The sequence below is a fragment of the Natator depressus genome, chromosome 17 (assembly GCF_965152275.1).
Source record: "Natator depressus isolate rNatDep1 chromosome 17, rNatDep2.hap1, whole genome shotgun sequence".
In the NCBI taxonomy this organism is placed as follows: Eukaryota; Metazoa; Chordata; order Testudines; family Cheloniidae; genus Natator; species Natator depressus.
The window spans coordinates 22,765,000-22,785,425 of record NC_134250.1 but is presented as its reverse complement, the minus strand read 5'-3'; the positions used below and the strand labels follow the sequence as shown (position 1 = coordinate 22,785,425).

Sequence of the window (20,426 nt, the reverse complement as noted above, 5' to 3'; positions counted from 1 at the left end):
GATAACTATGAGTACAGTCAGAATATGATCAGCTGTCAGAATATGATCCACAGCCAGGGATCTAGGGTTCCCAGTCCAACTCCCACTGGAGTAAATGGAAAGCCTCCCACTGTCTTCAGTGCAGCTGGATCCAGCCTACGGTCTGTGAGCAGGGTGGGTGAAGGCTGGGTCATTGGTACCGGGGCCAGGCAGTGACAGAGCCTTAGGGACAAGAGAGTCAATGGGTTTGTGTTCACTAGAAAATCAGGGCGTGACAGAACATGGCCCTGAACTAGTTGTGTTAACTAACGTGGTGTTAAAACCAACTTTGCAGTGGCTGTATTCGCCAGTGCGTTGGTTAACACAACTCCGCCAAACGGTGCTAACATTCCCTCATGTTATAGTGAAGACAAGCAGGAGCCTCTGGGGCAGATAGGAAGATCAAGGTGGGGGACTGGGAGGAAGGATCTGTTTGAGGAAGGGTGGCTGGAAGAGTGAGTTTGTTTGGAGATTGGGGTTGATCTGGGGAAGAAAGGCCAGGGAGCGCTGGGGAGGGGAAGTCTCCACATGGGCCCAGTTGCGTGTGTTTCTCTGGGCACGGGGTCCATTCTGTACCTTCCACTCCCTAGTTACTGCGTTGTCTCCAAGGTGACAAGTCAAGACGGTCGATCACTCTGCAGTTCACAAAGTCCTCAGGATAGCGGTTGACCTTGAACACGTCCCTGGGCACCTCTCTAATGCGAGTGTTATCACAGAGAACCCGTGGCAATGAACTGCTGCTCAGGGCACGGCGCTGCTGTGGAGTGAAAACCCCGGGATTCTCCCACCAGAACCTACAAAGAAGCAGAAAAGCAGCAGTGTTACAGCCTGGGTTTATCCTTCTTGGGAATTAATTTAGTTCTGGGGGGTCATGATTTTGTTTTCTCTCCATAGATATAGAAAGTAGCCTTGCCTGTGAAAAGGAAATACAAGTGATGGGGTGTGAAATCTGGGACTCATTGTAGTCAGCAGCAAAACTCCCACCAGCTGCAGTGGGGCCACAATTTCACCTGGTAGTTTAAAAAAAGTGTATTTCTAATGTGAATAAATCTCCTATAGCCAAACTGCCTTCAAGATTTCCAGAGAAAGACTGTGAAGATTTTATACAGATAAGTTCTATTGAAAATGAAAAGAATTTTAGATTGCAAAGTCACGGGATAAAAAGCTTCCGCAGGAGTCACAGCTGTTCTCTGGCCTGTGCTGTGCAGGAGCTCAGATGATGATCACCATGGTCTCTTCTGGCCTTAACATCTATGGATCTATGCAAAGGTTAGGAAATCCCTGAATTAAGCTTGCCTGCGCAATCTTAACTCTGCCCTCTTGTGCGTATGGGCTGTGTTAGAGACCTTAACTGAATGTTCACATACTGTTTAGTCCACAAACAACCCCTGGCTCACTCAACGCACGGTGCTGTATGAATGAGGTAGCTGCCCAGTTCTTTGTTGTAACAGTGGGCTTGGGGGGGCCAGTCAACCTAGTGGTTGGAGGACTTGACTCCCTGCTTGTGTGGTCGAGGTGCTTCAGACTTTAAGACAGGGTGGACAGGGGCATGCAATGGAGTGGAGCACCTGGGTAAGAGGGTCTGCAATGGTTGAGAACCCTGGAATAAATTGGCTAGAATAGTGAGCTGGCTACCATGGCCACCTCCTCAAAGGTTTCAAAGAAGGCCACAGGATCCTCATCAGGTCCCACCTTGGTGAGTCTGACAGCAGTGGCAATCACAGCTGGGGTGGGGTTCACTGGTTCTACTGGACTACATGGCCATAGTATTGTAGCCACCTTTGGACGACCAGCTGCTGCTGCTAGGTCGCTAACTCACAGATCAGCTGCTGCTGCTGTTTGCCCATCTGCTGAAGTAGTTCCTGCTGCTGGTGTGTGTTTTGTTCAGCCATCCATTCTAGCAGCTCTTTCATCTCTATTCAGTGAGGAGGGAGGTGGGGATGGGGATTGCTTGAGGGTTGGTTGGCTTGTGTGTTTCTATTCCCTTTGGCAGGGATTAGGGTATCTGCCCACATTCTCCACCAAAACGGCAAAGGGGGTTTGGGAGGCCAGTCGACCTAGTGGTTGGAGGACTTAACTTCCTGCTCTCTGTTTCTGTGATCGAGGTGCCTCGGTCTTTAAGGTGGGCAGATAGGAGGATCTGGACCCTCCCATTCCACCAGATCCCAGCCCAGGGCCCCGTTTAAGTCAACCCCTGAGTAGAGGACCTCCCAACGGGGAGTCTACGTCCACTGCCCTGGGCTACTTCCTACAGCTGCCCCTTCAGTTTGGGGCTTGGCCCCTACAGACCAGGTTCCTGTGATGGCTTGTCACCAGTAATGGCCCCTCGTGGACCCTGGGCAGCATCCTGCTGCAGTCCCAGTTTCCTCCAGGTGGAGCAGCTATAAATTTGCCGGGGTCAGAACCCCCACAAGGTCTCTGTGCTTTGGACCCGGGTTCCTCTCAGGCCGGGTGCGCCTAGGCCTTTTTCGCTATTTCATTTGGCCAGGAAGACGGTGCTGGGTTCCTGGTGACTGCCTCGGCTGGCAGGGCAGTGCTCCTTCCCTCGGGCAGGGAGGCAGCTAGCTCTTGCCTTTTCACCAAACTGAGCCAGGCTCCCTCCTTTTCTCTCCCCTCCAAGCCTGGCATTGGCTGCAGGTATAACAGGGCAGGGCTAGCTGGGCCCAAAGGCTCTCTTTAACCCTTTTCGGGCTGGTGGGCAGTTACTCTGCTTGACCACATTTGTATCTTTTTCCACTCATTGTGCACGCCATCCAAGCACTGCGCAGAAGACAGACTAGTGTATACGAGGAACTCGCCCTGTTTCAGGGAGGCATTAGCTGATTTTACTGACAGGCCCAGAGGGCTCTTTGCTCCCGTTGGAGCTGGGGCCATGATCTGACTGGGATGGTGAGCGCCTGCAGGCAGTGCTACAGCTAGTGAAGGGCACAGTCCAGAGGGCTGGAGTGCTGCACTCTAGGAGATGCCTCTCCTCCTTGGTCTGTGAGGCTGGTGTATGGTGGAGCAGATCTCAGGGTTGCTGCTGCCTAAGCACTCCCCACGCTCCATGAGGAAGGGGGAATCCTTGCCATGCTGTTAGCGCGGCTCCTGCTACTGGAGAGGGGGCAGGCATGTGTAGGGGGGTAAACTAGCTTGAACCGCATGATACCGGGGGCCTTTCTGGGACCCTGTCTCTCTGCAGTGCTATACACGCTAGTATAAGGTTCATCTGAGGGGAGGGAGAAACGGGACACTTCCGCCCCAACTCTCAGGCAGGACGACAATAATTTATCCCCCCACCATCAAGCCTGTGGCAGAAGGGATGAAGGAGGGAGGGGAGGAAGCTGGCCCAGCTCAGGTCCCTCTGGTTTATCACTTGTTACTTTGCCAGACTTGAACCCTGCAGGCTGAGAATCACCAGACTTGGTCTCTGCCTCAAGCTGGATTTTTCTGCTGTGTTTCAGCAAAAATGGTTTGGCTCCCCTTGAGAACAAGGTGAGGGAAAGAGGTAGTTTTGCCCACATTAGCCAATTTTTCCTGCCATTTCCTTGAAGAGCTCTAGTGCTCCCAAGGGTTTGTGGTATGGATGTGAAATTTAGCAGGAGGAACAAGGGCTTGGCTTGTAAGTTATGAAGTTACTAGCTCTGCGCCCATCTGTAAAATGGGGCCCATAACACCTTCCTACCTCCCTGAGGTGTTGTGAAAATATATCGGTGATACTACGGTAAGTGCCATGGAACTGCCCATGAAGAAATGACTAATTCTGTATTCACTGCAAGGTTTGGATGATGTGAGGTGAACACGGCAGGGGCCACACGCTGAACAAGAGGGATATAAAGAAATATTGAACAGCTGCCTCATTCCCGGAGCACTGTCCATCCTGTGTACTGACTGACATTGTTTTTCCCAGCACCCCGACAACATGCAATCATGTAATTAAAAAGACGGTCAAAATGCATACGCACAAGGGTGCCGAATTAAGATTGCAGGCAGCCTTATTTCTGAGTGCTTCTGAGTGCTCAACTTTGCAAACTACATAACTTTCTTTTAATGTAGTGTTTCTGAATGTCATCAATTATGGGAGAATGGTGGTGACATTGTTGTTAAAAGGAAAACTCTGCTGCAACAATAACAGTCAAATTAAACCTGCATTTGTAAGAAATGTTTTTAAAGTGGCAATACACAAAACAGAAATCAAAATTGACATAGTGTTCGCATTTTTCATGTTGGTTTGAAGCAGGCTGGATTCATAAACACAGGATAATGACCCCAGAAATTATCACCTTTAAAGGAGATTTAAGGGGGTGTTTCACCTTTCTTCAGAGCCCTCTAAAGACCATCCATGCACCAGTGATTGGAGCTGCCTGGCCACGTAGGGGTTAATCAACTGCCCTTCCCACAAGGGCGTCCCTTTAATAACTGTGAATGAAACTCCGGTATTGAGCTGTGGAGCTTGGAACACCAAGCAAGCTCATCGGCGAGGGAATGGAACAGCACATGACACCGACTGCTGTTTGTTCTTTTGTAAATAAAATGGAAGTGGAGATTCACTTTCCAGTCAGCCTACCTGTCCCCATCTCGCAATTTCCTGAACTGAGATCCAATGATGCAAGCCAGGAGAGGTCCCACTCTGCCATTGGGAACAAACGGCTCTGCCATAGCCCCAATCCAGATGTCAATATTGTCTGGTGTCCCGTACAGGTCCATAAACTTCTTGGCTAGCTTACGATTTCTCAGCACTTCAGAGAGTTCAGCTAAGTTGCGAGGCTGTGAAAGCCCACAGAATTGCCTCCAGGCGTTATACCCTGCAGAACCAGAGCAGAGCAGTCAGTACTGCCATCTGTGCTAGCATCCCCCCATTTGTAGTCCATTCCCCACGGGCAGCCCGCTTTGCCATTGCCCACGAGTAACATTTGCCTTGTCCAGGATTTTAAAACGTATTTCAGCTGATGTTGATGTGTCATCTAGAATCAGACACTGAATTAACAAAGTACTGTCTTCACAAATGGGAGTGGGAGTTAAAGCTGACTTAGAAAGTTCAGTGTCCTACTCATCTTGCATCTCAACTACTGCAGCAGTCTCTTCTCTGGCCTTGACAAATGCAATCTTGCTCCACTCATAACGATCCAGAATACTTCTGCAAGGATAATTTTCCTAGCCAATTCCTTTAAACACGTCATTCCTCTCTTTAGATCCCTCCACTGTCTCCCACTTCTCTAATGCATCGAACACAAGCTGCTTGTATTCACTTTCAAGGCCATTTACGCCTGTCATCAAGGCCTCACCCTGCCTATCATCTCTCATGTACCATCTAGGTGTCAGTGCCTACCTGACTGGCCAATGGCAGCCTCCATTGCCCACTTGTTAAATTTTCAAACAAGCAGCTTTGAGCTTTCTCTCATGCTGTCCCTTGCACATGAGAGGAGCTCCCTGTCAACATTCTCAAAGTGACCTCATTATCCTCCTTCAAACTCTCCTGTGTGTGATGCCTACACAAGCTTGCCAACAGTTAGGCTGCTGCTGTTTGGAGACCCACTGCCTGGCGGGCTGATCAATACTGTCTAGCTGTTTCCTTGTGCTTCCCTGGAGGTATGTCTGTAGCCATCTATTGTCTCATCTTATACTTAGATTCTTCCTCTGTCTTTTTGTTCTGTGTTTGTACAGGGCCTAGCACAGTGAGGTCCTGCTCCAGTCCTTGAGCTCCTAGGTTCTATGGTAAAACAAATAACAATAATAATCCAAGGTTCAGAATCTGCCAAAGGACATTGTTTTGGTTTTGAAAGTTTGAGCAATTTCTACCAAAAAGTGAAGTCCAGATACTATTCCTGCTGGGAAAAATCTAGTCACCACTGTTTTCATGGACTCCAAGGTCAGAAGGGATCCCTGATCATCTAGTCTGACCTCTTGTAGAGCACAGGCCAGAAACTTCCCCAAAAGAATTTCTTTTGAACGAGTGTATCGTTTAAAAAATCCATCCAACCTGGATTTAAAAGTTGCCAATGATGGAGAATCCACCACAACCCTTGGTCAAATTGCTCCAGTGGTTGATTACCATCACTTAAAAATTTATGCCTTTTTTCAAATCCAAATTTGTCTAGCTTCAGCTTCCAGACACTGGGTCTTGTTGTACCTCTGTCTGCACATTTAAAGAGCCAATTATCAAATTTCTGTTCCCCATGTGGTACTTGCAGACTGATCGAGTCAACCATTAACCTTCTCAGCGTCAAGCTAAACAGATTGAGCTCCTTGCCTCTCTCACTATAAGGCATGTTTTCCAATCCTTCAATCATTCTTATGGCTCTTTTCTGAACTTTCTCCAGGTTATCAACATCCTTCTTGAATTGTGGGCACCAGCACTGCACACAGTATTCCAGCAGCAGTCGCACCAGTGCCAGATTCAGAGGTAAAATAACCTCTCTGTTGCTACTCAAGATTCCCCTGTTTATTTCTCCTAGGATCTCATAAACTCTTTTGGCCATGGCATTGCACAGGGATCTCACGTTCAGCTGATTGTCCACCATGACCCACAAATCTTTGTCAGAGTTTGAGGCAGTTACAGCAGAAACTCTCCTGGACATCTTCTCCATGTTGGGTGCTGAGACTCTGTCCTCTCCTACCCCTTTTACCACGAGCCCTCTTGGTGGGGCTACCCCCTGTCCCTCTCGGGGTGTTCCCAGGGCTCTGCCCTTGGTTCATCTCCCTTCGCTCCCTGGACAGCCTCACAGGACTCAGCTCTCATCTGCACACTGATGGCTCACACAGCTCTCTCCATGCCTCGCCTGTCTCCTGCCGTCCAATCCCGCCTCTCAGCCTGGCTCTCTGACATCTCTCTTCGGGTGTCCTGCATCATCTTACCCGGGACACGGCCAAACCCAAACACCTTCCCTTCCCTCCCAAACCTTCCCTCTTCTGCACCACCAGCGATAACCCCCAGCCCCGTCACTCGGGCCTGCACCGCAGGGGCTATTTCTGACTCTGCCCTCTCCCTTGCTGCCCATCCAGGTCATTTCCAAACCCTGCTGCTTCCTCCTCAGCATCTCCAAGATCCCTTCTTTTCTTTCCATTCCACACCAAATCTCTTGTCCAGGTCCTGACTGCTGCACCAGCCTCCCTCTGGCCACCCGGACACTCCCTTTCCCTTTGGCCCATCCAGAATCCAGCAATAGAGCCACCTTCCTTCTCCATCCATGATCACATCCCTCCCCTGGCTCTCATCAGTTCTGACATTAGATCTAAGCCTCTGTCCACCTTCTCCAAGTCTCTGCACAGTTCTGCCCCTCCCTGGTTATCATTTTCTTTTTCAATGTTGTATTACCCCCCTTCTCCTCTACTCCGCCTTCTCCTCTGTCCTTCCTGGGTTGTCTGGAAAAGCCTAGCACATTGTGGAAGCAACTGCAAACAACGCAGAAAGAACACTATTACTACCTGTGGGATGCAGTCTTATGCTTACTTACCTGGAAGACCATGATCTCTTCCCCGTTGCAGGTTTAAGGCTGCTAGATCCAGTCCAATTATTTCTACCTGTTCAAAAAGCCGCTCCTGGAGCTCCTCAACCACCATTTGGTTCTGTTTCATTAGTTTTGCATGGTCAACCAGCAGACCACGGAGAAGCGGGTCAATGCCACCTGCAATGAAGGTCAAGTCCAGAACGAAACAGAACAGTCTGTAATACATTCCACCTTGTAGGCTACATTTTGTGCAACAGAAGGTTAGCCCCAGTGCTCACTTTGCTCCTCAGGGGTCACCTGAGATCCTTCCTGCTCTGATGGTTGGGAAGGTTCTTCCTGGCACCATGTTCCCCCTAAGGAACCAGAGTAGTTTTTAAGAATGTCTGCAGATGCAGAAGCCTGTTGGCTGATAACAACATGAGCTGCTCAAAGGAAGCCAAGCAGTTTTAGTAAACAAACTGCATAGGAAGAACCGGGAAGGCTTCTCCTTCAGGAAAAATGGATCTTTGTGTTTCTACCTCAGAGCAATAAAACAGGAGCTGGAAAAGGCCTCACAGGTAGAGCTGGCTGGACAATGTGTGTTTTGTTCCTGGGAAAAATTTCATTTAAATTTGTCTTCAAAAGTTTTTAGATTTTCATCAAAAACATGAAAATCAAAATTTTGAGGCCAACAGTGGCAAAATTGAAAAATATATGGTTGTCAGCTGAAATGTTTTGGTGTTCAAGTTTTCAACAAGAATTCAAAATGTTGTTGAAAGTGGGGAGTTGCTGTGAAAAGTTCCACTTTGACAAAAAAGGCCCCCATTCATTGAAAAAAAATGTTTCAAATGAAAAATTTCACCAAGCTCTACTTTATCCTTGCCAGGCCCTCCTCATAGAGAAGGGCTTTGTTTTACAGTTCCTTTTGTTCTGTATAGTTTTAAAATGTCCTCCCCAATGGTTTTGTTGTAATCCCCTGGCTCCCTTGGAAGAGTTGGCCAGTGTTGAATTCCTTACTCTCAGGAACGTTTTCCTGATATTCAGCTTAAATTTTCCTTTTCTCAGCTTTACGACATTACTCTTAATTACACCTCCTGAAACACACGGAACAATCCTTCTGTCAGTGATGTAATGCAGCGCTAAGCTGTATTATAGAGTTCCCAATTTGATATGAACATGTTCCTCAGGTTTTAGACCTAGCAGCTCTCTGAGTGATGTCTATCCTAAAAGTGTTCAAAAGCTCTTTTAGCCGTTTTATCTGATTTGTCTATTCTCTTCATATCTGGCCACTTTGGAAATAGGTTCTTTTCCAAAGCTGGAACAGTAGTTCTGAGCTGTCTTCCCATCAGGATTTGGGCTGGACTATATCCAGTAACCATGACGGGTGTTGATGTGTAACTCAGAAGGACAAGGAATGGATTTTCTTGGCTGTCTGTCTAAAGCTCTCTCAGCCTCTCCATTTGCTTGTGGGTGATGTGGGCTGCTAGTAATGCGATTTTGATATTCAGGATATTTTGAGCACAGGGCTGTTGGTCATTAGCTGTTGTTTAATTTCTGAAAAGCTATACAGTTCTTATAACGCTGAGTCTATAGCGGTGCCTCAGGCTAGACCCACTAAGGGACTTAGGCCCCCAATTTCCACGCCATAAGATCCTTAAAACCCCGGCTCCACTGCTGCCTAACTCTGTAGACACCTAAATTCCATAGCTGCCTACATGTCCACCAGTGGGCATGCATAAAGCCTCCAAAATCCTGATGCCACTGAGCTGCTCAGCACCCTCGCGCACACCTAAATCCCAGCAGGATTTATAAGCTAGGTGTTCCCCTACCAGGCTTGGTCCCATTTGGGTCCTGTGCAGAAGACAGTCAGCAATAAGGAGAGTGGGAATTAGACTGGCTGAAGTTCATGCTCCCCAGTTAGCAAGGGAAGAGCGGTTTCCAAATCCCCCTCTGCTTGATTTGGCACAAAGCCTTGAACTCGGCTCTCCTACATCCCAGGTAAGAGCCCTAGCTGCCAGGCTATTGGTTAATCTGAGGGTGGGGGTGTCCCAGTCACTCCTGTCGAAGCTGTTCCATTTGGTATTAAGCAATTCATTGGGCCAGAGACAGAGAGCGAGAGATGTTGACTCGATAGCCTGGTGGCTAGGGCCTGTATCTACCATGTGAAAGAGCCATGGTCAAGCCCTTGCTCCAATGACTATTTACTTATTCACAAGTGGTGAGTTCACCCATGTCATACTTTGGCTAATTTGGTTTAAGATTCTGCTGAATGAGTCATAGTAAGTTGAGAGGTAGGGCAGTCAGTTCTAAAGTGGCTGCACTCTGTCCCATTGTATATGTATCCAATTAGCTTGAAATGCATATAAAACATGAACTAACCTCGTTATCCTTAGCCTGATTCTTGCTTGCATATTTATACCTGCCTCTAGAAATTTCCACTACATGCATCCGACAAAGTGGGTATTCATTCACCCACGAAAGTTTATGCTCCAATACGTCTGTTAACCTATAAGGTGCCACAGGACTCTTTGCCGCTTTTACACATCCAGACTAACACGGCTACCCCTCTGATGGTCTACATATAAAATGAAAGTGTCACCACTAAATGTGAGTGAAATGAGCTATAGAATTGTGTATTTTTAAAATATAGCAGAATGCTATTGATAAACTCAGGCAATCTTCTTTGGGGGAAAAAATCTCCTGTTTGAGATATTTGTTCGTAATCTAGATAAGGCCATTTGTTTTCAGTTTGTACTGATTTTTTATTGCTTTTTACTGATTGTCACCAAAATTTTTACCATCACTAGAGGCCAGATTCCTAAAAGTAGCTAGGTGCCATCTAAGGACACAGATAGGAGTCCAATGGGATTTTCTCAATGGGCACTTAGGTGCATCTTTAGATACCTAAAGACCTTTGAAAATCTGGCTCTAGGCCTCTGCATCTCAGTCTCTGGAGCTGTAAAACAGAGATAATTCCCACCTCTGAAGGTCATGAGACTTACTTCATGTTTGGAAAGTGATTTTGGGTCCTTGATTAAAGGCATATTTAATATGAAAACAGTACATTGTATAAGTTTTATAAACTAAGCGGGCTATCACCAAAAGCACCATTTTAAAATGGTGGCTGATTAGAATTAATAGAACAGCTATTAAAAGTTATGTTGCATTGTAACTGGGAATTATATCTACACTGATGAGAGGCAGAACATTCAAAGCAGAAGATTAAACTAGCCCTGCAGCAGGAGTAAGACACAATTCAGCCTCAGCTCATGTTCCAGGTCTTTAAGGATACAATTATCAGAAAGTTCTTTTGCAGATGCCCACTGCTAGTTTTTGCATATAATTTCATAGTTTAAGTGGTATTGCAAGGTTTCATTTACTCAACACAGTGAAAGTTACTGGCAGCTTTTAAAATCTTTCCTAGAATCCCAGAGAGACTAGGTGGGTGAGGTAATATCTTTTATTGGACGAACATCTGTTGGTGAGAGAGACCAGCTTTCGAGCTACACAGAGCTCTTCTTCAGGTAGTGTAACACAAAACCTTGTCTCTCTCACCAACAGAAGTTGGTCCAATAAAAGATATTACCTCACCCACTTTGTCTCGCTAATATCCTGGGACCAAAATCGCTGTAACAACGCTGCATACTAGAGTCCTAGAGTCATTTTTGTTGCTTTTTTTAATGTCCTTCAATTTGTTTTTTCTTCTGGTGCCCAGAGCTGAATGCAGCATTCCAAGTGTAGTCACAATCGAACAGGGACTGTTACCCTTGTTTTCCATGAGCTGTTCCATCTGCACATGCAGCTTAAACTTGCACTGGCTATTTGTGGTGCCATGTTTAGATTGAAGCTCATGGCTCATCTGCTGTCCATTGTCCATTTTAGAGTTCTCTGCCATTATCCATCACCATACTAACTTAGTACCTTCCAGGTGAATTAGATTAGCATTGTGAGGTCCCTATTGGACTTCACAGAGTCTTTGGCTCATCTCCCTTCCCTGGCTATGAGACGCTCTAGCTGTGGGGAGGACAATTGTAAATGTCATCCTGGAAAACCTCTATCAAAGAAGAAGATCTTGCAGCCCCAAGTCTATAAGACGGCTATAATAAATATAGCCCTCTATAGTAATAATAATCTCTAATAATTAGGGCTGTCAAGTGATTAAAAAATTAATTGTGATTAATCGTGAGATTAAAAAAGGTGATTAATTGCGGTTTTAATTGCACTGTTAAACAATAACAGAATACTATTTATTTAAATATTTTGATGTTTTCTACATTTTCAAATATTTTGATTTCCATTACAACAAAATATAATTATTTTTATTACAAATATTTGCACTGTAAAAATTATAAACAAAATAAATAGTATTTTTCAATTCACCTCATATAAGTACTGTAGTACAATCTCTTTATCGTGAAAATGCAGCTTACAAATGTAGAATTATTATTTTTTACATAACTGCACTCAGAAATAAAACAATGTAAAACTTTAGAGCCTACAAATCCACTCAGCACTACTTCTTGTTCAGCCAATCGCTAAGACAAACAAGTTTGTTAACATTTATGGAAGATAACTCTTACTTAGAATGTCACCTGAAAGTGAGAACAGGCATTCGCATGGCACTGTTGTAACTGGCGTTGCAAGATATTTACATGCCAGATATGCTAAACATTCGTATGCCCCTTCATGCTTCGACCACCATTCCAGAGGATGTGCTGATGACGGGTTCTGCTTGATAATGATCCAAAGCAGTGTGGACCGATGCATGTTAGAAGGTTGGTTTTCTTTTTTGGCGGTTCAGGTTCTGTAGTTTCCACATTGAAGTGTTGCTCTTTTAAGACTTCTGACAGCATGTTCCATACTTCGTCCCTCTCAGATTTTGGAAGGCCCTTCAGATTCTTAAACCTTGGGTCGAGTGCTGTAACTATCTTTAGAAATCTCATATTGGTACCTTCTTTGTGCTTTGTCAAATCTGCAGTGAAAGTGTTCTTAAACCAAACAACATATGCTGGGTCGTCATCCAAGAGTGCCATAACGCAAAATATACAGCAGAATGTGAGTAAAACCACAGAGCAGGAGACATACAATTCTCCCCCAAGGAATTCACTCACAAACCAGCAGGGCTCAAGTAGTGTTTCTAGCTTTTGCAGTTTTTTAAATCCTTTCCTGTTGGCACTGATAAGCTGTGCTTTTGAAGATCTAATGTGGCTGTGATAGTGACTTTATTTCAAAGCTCATGTAATGCCGACAGACCCCAGCCGTCAGTGGGCAGGATCGAACCAGGGACCTCTGGAGCTTAGTACATGAGCCTCTACCACATGAGCTAAAAGCCACCTAGCTATTAGCCAAGGCTGTATAGCAGACACATTTTATCTCTCTCTCTAAGTGGTCTCAGTGCCACTAGATGGGACAGAACACCACACGCAGAAGGTGTGTGGGTTACACAGACACTGAACCATACCCAGTGTGGAGTTCCATCTGGTTGAAATGTCTTGTACAAGAGGTTCTTGTTTCTGTCCATTTGCCGCTTGTTTTATTTCTAGCTCTGTACTGTTAGCTGGACTGTGTTTGAAATGGCCCACAAGTTTTCTACATTTTGACAGCATGTTTTCAAAACCACCATCACTGAGTGCTACTGTAATTGATTGCTGCAGACCATGAGCGATGCATGTCATATGTTCAAAAGGCAAATGACTGTCTGCTGCTATCATATTACATGCATTGTCAGTACAAAATTGTTGTAACCTTTTCTTGAATATTTCATTTTTTCGCAACATCCAAGAAGTGCTCTGCACATGCTTCAGCATAATGTCTCTCTGCGTTACTGTTAAAGCAAATGACTGCAGTGTCCATGCAGCATCAATCAGGTGATTGTGACTCCAGGATAGCTGTGATTGCACAGGGATGTCCAGTGATCACCAGTCAAAGCAACAGTTAGCGCATTTTTCAGAAGCTCCAACTTTATAGTTTTCTCGTGATATAGGTCATGTAATTGTGATACAATAGTTCCTCAGGAGGGCAAGGTGTATGACTGATTGGAAGATGCAATTTGAATAACATCTTTTAACCTTCTGTCATTTACAATGTTGAACAGTCTGCAGTCCATAGCTATCCACTTTGCAATAGCATTGATTAAGCTGTTGTATTTTGTTTGATCCAGGGGCTCCTAGCGATCCTGAAACTCTTTAAGCATATTCTGTCGTGGCTGGAGGGATTCATTTGCTGTCAGTAGGTTATCTGTAGCACAAGAACTTGAGGTGAAAGCATGTTTAGCGTGTACCTGGTACTGAAGACTTGAAGTACTTCCATGGTATTGGAACTCAGCCTTGCAATAACTACAGATGACCATCTTTTTATCCAGAGAACCACCCAGAAGTTTTTTAAAAATAAAGACCCATTCAAAAGACCTGAACTTTTGGTGCTTTGCACCATTAATTTTTTCTGATATTTAATCACTCCAGATCATGAGAACTGTGTCAATGTCGGCCAAGTGATGAAGTACAGTAAGTGAAGAGGGTCAAAAGAGAAGTATGTGATTAACACTCATTAAAAATAATGTGTTAATTTATTTTACATTAATCGCTTGCATTAACTGCAATTAATTGACAGCCCTAAAAAAATAATAATTCTACATTTGTACGTTGCACTTTCACAATAAAGAGATTGCACTACAGTACTTGTATGAGATGAATTGAAAAACACTATTTCTTTTATCTTTTTTACAGTCCAAATATTTGTAATAAAAATAATAATATAAAGTGAGCACTGTACACTTTATATTCTGTGTGGTAATTGAAATCAATATGTCTGAAAATATAGAAAAACCTCAAAAATATTTATAGCAACTTTAAATTGGTATTCTATTATTGTATAGAGTGTGATTAAAACTGCAATTAATTGCGATTATTTTTTAATTTGTTTTGCGTTAAAACACTTGAGTCAACTGCAATTAATTAGTACAAACAGAGGACTCAAAGCCACATACTCCTGTGTTCTAACCCCAGTTTTGCTACTAACTTCTCTGTGACTTTGGACAAGTCACTGGACCTTTCTGCCTCTGTTCCCATAATAATACCTCCCTCCCTCACATAGGTATTCAGGAGACAAACTACCTTACAATAATACCTACCTCCTGTATAGATCACAGAGTGCTTTACAAAGAAGGTCAGTGTCATGATCCCCATTTTACAGATGGAGAAACTCTAGCACAGAGAGGTGCTTTGATGGGGCAAAGGTCACCCACCATGACTGTGACACAGGTGGCACTAGAACCCAGTTCTCCTGAGGCCCAGCTCAGTGGTGCGCCACTAAGGTACATTGTTTGCCTTAGTGGGTTAAGCACAGATTTTCAAGAACGTGAGCACCCACACTCTGAAAATCAGGCCTCTTTAAGGTTTCTCAATTTGGGCAAAACCAATTGTCAATTTTTGAGAATCCTGGCCATAAAGTGATTGGATGTGACAGCACTACATAAGTGATAATAATTATTATTATACTTATTGCAAGAATTTGGTAGTGTCTATGGCCCATTTATTTTATTTATTGTGATCGGTCGTTGATGAAGATTTCTCCTTCAATCCATTAATGGTACTATTTAAAGCCCCTTTTCACCAAGTGTTCTATCTTTTGACAGTGGAATAGTTGGCTTTTGTTTTCCTTTCCCCCTTCATACGTTGGCATTTGAGAATGTGAAGAGTGTTTGCCTGGCTGTGCTAGGGCATTCAAATATCCAAAGTGGACGATATCGAAATATTGGCTTTTCAAACATCAGAAATGGTAACAGCCTTTCTGTCAGCTATTAGAAATTGCATTTTCTTCTAAAATATACAAGGCAGCCAAATTGTTCCAGACTTCTTGGCATTGGTGGGAACAATTTTTCTGTTGCTTTATTAATGGGAAGGAGCATTTAGTGCACAGAAGGTCTCAGACAGATTTTTACATGCGCAGAAGAAGACAGTAATGGCCACACCAGGGGGTGGAGCTAGCAAATATGGTGTGGGCTGTTCCCAGCCATTCTAACCCTAACTATTCCCACTCCCTCAACTTACTTTCATATTTGTAATTTCATATTTATTTCATATTTGTAATTGGTTAGACATGCAACTGTGCGTAATGCTCCCAAATGAGTCAATGAAAGCCATAAGGGGCCAAATTTTTTTCCACTTAAACATGTCTGGAGTAATACCCTTGATTTCATAAGGACTGCAGCATTTGGTTTTCTGCATTAGATCTAAATCCTGGCCCTGGAACATCCATAGCACAAAGTCTGGCATCTCATCCAGGCTCCGTGGCCATAGAGGTTCTCTCTCTAAGGCTTTCCCTTTGAGGAGTTTGGCTGGCGGATTCTTGCTGACGAGCTCAGCGTTTAACTGATCACCATACATGTGGTTGGGAAGGAATTTCCCCCAGTCAGATTGACAGCAACCTTGGGGGAGGGAGTGTTTCACCTTCCTCAGCAACATGTGAGTGGGATAGCTCGGTGGTTTCAGCATTGGCCTGCTAAACCCAGGCTTGTGAGTTCAATCCTTGAGGGGGCCATTTAGGGATCTGGGTCAAGAAGAAAAAAAAATGGATGATTTAGTTGGGGATTGGTCCTGCTTTAAGCAGGGGGTTGGACTAGATGACTTCCTGAGGTCCCTTCCAACCTTGATATTCTATGATTAATTGACAGCCCTAATAATAATCTATACAAATAATAGATAATACTTAGTCCTCCCATAAGGGGTCTGGACTAGATGATGTCTCAAGATCCTTCCTGTTCTATGATTCTATCCATTTGCCCAGATAATTACACTTTGATGAAAATTGCTTATTTGCTGGAATTGAGGAAATGATTTATAAACTGAAAACATGTCCTGATACATAGAAACAAATGATCAGATGTAATGAGCTTTAGGTTCTGATTCAGGAATTTACTTAAGCATGTGGTTAACTTGAAGCATGTGCTTAAGTCCCAGTGAACTCATCTGCTTAAGTACATTGTTGAATCTCTGCCTTGCTGACAAAGCAGGACTGCAGGCAGGGCCTGGCAAAGCATGCTTACCTTCCATTACAATCCTCCAGGAAGCACTGAATGTGAGGTGAAGAGGGACCCGGAAATGTGGACCCAAAGGTTGGAAATGATCATCTAAACGGGTCACAAAAGGCTGTATTGAACTATGACCAAACCGAAAAGCCAAGGAAAATACATTTGCCACGGTGGGATCCACAGACTCATCATAGCCCCCATAGCATGGTATTTCCTTCTCAGTCTCATCTCCAAGCAGAAGTGGCAAGTAGTCTCTGTATGTTACGACCTGGAAGGGAGTACAGACTGAGTTAGAAGCTCATATACACTCTTTCTAAAGGAAAAAAACGATCACTTTCTAACATTATCAATAGGATTGGTCAAAAATTCTGTGTCAAAATGCAAGACATCAATGAAACATCCAGGAAGATAAAAGAAGGAAATTTTAAATATATGAGACACAAAAGCAATTCAAGCAATGGCTTTGTTCTGTTACTAGGTATGGATGGCAAAATTGTGTGTAATGATGCAGAAGAGGCAGAAGTCTTCAATAAATATTTCTGTTCTGTGTTTTGAAAGGAGCAGGAGGATGTATTCATAACTTGCAGTGATCATTAAATGCTTTCTATTCCAATAATAAGTAGGGAGCATGCTAAACAGCAACTGCTGAAGTTAAATGTTTTAAATCTGCAGGACTGGAAAACTTTCCCCCAACAGAATTAAAAGAATTGGCCGGGGAGCTCTCTGAGCCACTGATGTTGATGGTCCAGAGGACCAGAGAAAAGCCAGTGTGTTGATATTCAGAAGGATGACTAGAAAGGCCCAGCTACCTGAAGGGCTTCGATAGTGCCTGTGCCTTGTGTTGGCCTCTGCACAGGGCTGAACTTCACTCATAGACAGCATGGCTGAGATATGAACTTTCCTCCCCAGCTGGATCTCCTTATCCTGTAAAGCTCCCCAAGAGCCTTGGTAAGAGATTAAAGTCAAGGATCTCCATGGTAGCATTCTTTTAGGGGTCAAAAAACATGTGGAGAAGGGTGTTTCAGTGGATATAATATATTTGGACTTTCAGAAAGCCTTTGACAAGGTCCTTCTCCAAAGGTTCTTAAGCAAAGTAAGCTGTCATGGGATAAGACTGAAGGTCCTCTCATGGATCAGTAAGTGGTTAAAACACAGGAAACAAAGGGTAGGAATAAATGGTCAGTTTTCGGAATAGAGAGAGGGAAACAGCTCTCTACTGGGACCAGTGCTGTTCAACATATTCATAAATGACCTGGAAAAAGAGGTAAAAAGTGAGGTGGCAAAGTTTGTAGATGATACAAAATTACTCAAGATAGTTAAGTCCAAAGCAGAATGTGAAGAGTTACAAAGGGCTCTCACAAAATTGGGTGACTGGGCAACAAAACTGCAGACGAAATTCAGTTTTGATAAGTGCAAAGAAATGCCCATTAGAAAACATAATCCCATTAGACCAAAATGATGTGGTCTAAATTAGCTGTTACCACTCAGGAATGAGATCTTGGAGTCAACCTTAAGTAGATGGCCTTGAAGGATGACAGAGGGGGACTACAGGTGCAGTTACCCCCAAAACCTGTTCCTCTCCTTCTTCTCAGTTCAGTACTGTTCCTGAGGGAGGCAGATTGTTGATACTTTTGGCAGCAGAGGTTTTTCCACTGTTTTCTTGGACAGTTTAGGAGAAGGAGAATATGGTGTTTTTGCTCTTTCATCGCCTCCCTTTTTAGAAGGGTAGGCATGAGAAGATTCAGGGTTAGGTGATGTTTGAATCCGCACAGGCCATGTGCTCCCAGGTTCAAAGGCACCATAAATTGCTTGGCAGAGTAACCCTGCACCTTGCAGCCAGGAAAGCCCTTGGAGGAAAAGCTGCTTTCAGACCACATGTGATAGGGAAATCACAGAAGATTAGGGTTGGAAGAGAGACCTCAGGAGGTCATCTAGTCCAACTCCCTGCTGAAAGCGGGACCAACCCCAACTAAATCATCCCAGCCAGGGGTCTGTCAAGCCGGGCCTTAAAAACCTCTAAGGATGGAGATTCCACCACCTCCCTAGGGAACCCATTCCAGTGCTTCACCACCCTCCTAGTGAAATAGTTTTTCCTAATATCCAACCTAGACCTCCCCCATTGAGGGAGACAATTGTTCCTTGTTCCGTCATCTGCCACCACTGAGAACAGCCAAGTGCCATCCTCTTTGGAACCCCCCCTTCAGGTAATTGAAGGCTGCTATCAAATCCCCCCTCACTCTTCTCTTCTGCAGACTAAATAAGCCCAGTTCCCTTAACTTCTTCTTATAAGTCATGTACCCCAGCTCCCTAATCATTTTTGATGCCCTCTGCTGGACTCTCTCCAATTTGTCAACATCCCTTCTGTAGTGGGGGGCCCAAAACTGGACACAATACTCCAGACGTGGCCTCACCAGTGCCGAATAGAGGGGAATAATCACTTCCCTCGATCTGCTGGCAATGCTCCTACTAATGCAGCCTAATATGGCCATGTCAGGGACAAAAATTAACTCTTTAGGTCTCCTTTTGTTATTGTCACAGTTTCAGGGTAACTGCACATGTATTCTCTCCTCCTACGTAAAGTTTTAGGCTCCCAGTTGTCACATTACTTGGACAGAGACCCGCATCTCTGGGGTTTTAAGGCTGCACAGCCTCCTGCCACCCACCATGATATCCTCTCCAAGCCAGTCAGCCTGGGCTGTGCTTTCTCTCTAAGGGCAATAACTGGCACGAGCCAGTAGTTACCAACTACCACACAGCTCTTTCTCAGCAGAGTACATTTATTCTTAGGATAAAAGCATCACAGAGACAACATATAAAAACAATAAAACTTCTTACACACAAACTAAACATGCCAGAAATCACCCAACTTCCACATGGGGAGTCTGGTAGGCTAATGTCTCTTCCAACCCTTCAGATGGCAGTGGGTTCCCCTTAGGACCAAAGGTCCTGTCTGATTCCTGAATCAAAATGAGGACCTCGAGTGTGTTTAAACTCAACCATTCTATAGCCCAAGTTCTTTCCCTGTCTCTGGAAAACCCAGTCTGAGCCAAGAAATGCAACCCACCCCACGGAGTTGTCTTAGCAACTCACATTAATCATCCCCACACTGTTTTTAATTCCTGGAGGAGCTGTAGTAACTACCCCAATGGAGTAGAACACAATCATACTGAAACTATTCCTAGATTGATTACATTGGTCCCCAAAGATACCGCATGCGGTTAAATATCTGTCACAGAAATTATTTCCATTTGTACAACACTAAGCCACTAAAACTGAGCTGTGAATGACTGATAAGGCAGAGGGGACTTGCAGCACATAGGGTGCCTAAAACATTTAGATCTGCAGGCTGCTGCACACATACCCCCAGTGGCTACAGGACTGAGCAAGCTTGGTGTGTAGGAACCTGCACAGGCAATTCTGGAGGGGAAAAAATCATGTCTAAATTTGAGCAAGAAATGTTTAATCAACAAGGGAATGGCAGCGAAAACAATATTGCAGCTAGTACCTGGGTCATGGCACCTATGATTTTTCGAGCCTCCTGGTAGAGCTTCTCTCCATCCCAGCATGGATTTAATTTCTTCAACTCGATAGCCAAGCGATTGTGCTCCCGCACAAAGAGAGTGTGTATAGCTGTTAGTCCCAGATTTTCAGTTGCTCGTGCATCACCTAAATTATAAAAATACAGTATAATTTTATATTTTATTCAGCTGAGGAACTGTTTTTAATTTGCCATATTAGACTCCTGCATTGTAAGTTGAGCTGCTTTCAATTCCAAGAATGGAGCTAGGGAATTAATATTATTTTGACCATGTTAAAATGTTCTTACAACTGTTTTGTTGAGGATCTCTAGCACCTCCATGCTGTGGAGCAGGGACTGGAAATTTGGCCCTTGTGCACAGGTTCTTGCAACAAATTTTTCGGTGGCCTCAGAGTACGGCCACCAACTCTTTCTGGTGGCTGCACGAACACTTTTT

The 20,426-nt window shown here is 44.4% G+C and overlaps 1 protein-coding gene and 1 pseudogene across 1 annotated transcript in view; both read right to left on the bottom strand.

The window, feature by feature from the left end:
- The window catches only part of LOC142000578 (myeloperoxidase-like), a 78,280-nt gene that overhangs the window by 14,226 nt on the left and 43,628 nt on the right, over window positions 1–20,426 (bottom strand). The window contains exons 7-11 of the mRNA XM_074974959.1: window positions 19,958–20,118; window positions 16,468–16,720; window positions 7,452–7,622; window positions 4,565–4,802; window positions 595–812 (exon numbers count right to left, since the gene is read on the bottom strand). Of these exons, the coding sequence (XP_074831060.1) occupies window positions 605–812; window positions 4,565–4,802; window positions 7,452–7,622; window positions 16,468–16,720; window positions 19,958–20,118 (1,031 nt within the window). The 3' untranslated portion in view covers window positions 595–604. The remainder of the gene's footprint in view (window positions 1–594; window positions 813–4,564; window positions 4,803–7,451; window positions 7,623–16,467; window positions 16,721–19,957; window positions 20,119–20,426) is intronic.
- On the bottom strand, window positions 11,938–13,856 carry LOC142000617 (E3 SUMO-protein ligase ZBED1-like; annotated as a pseudogene).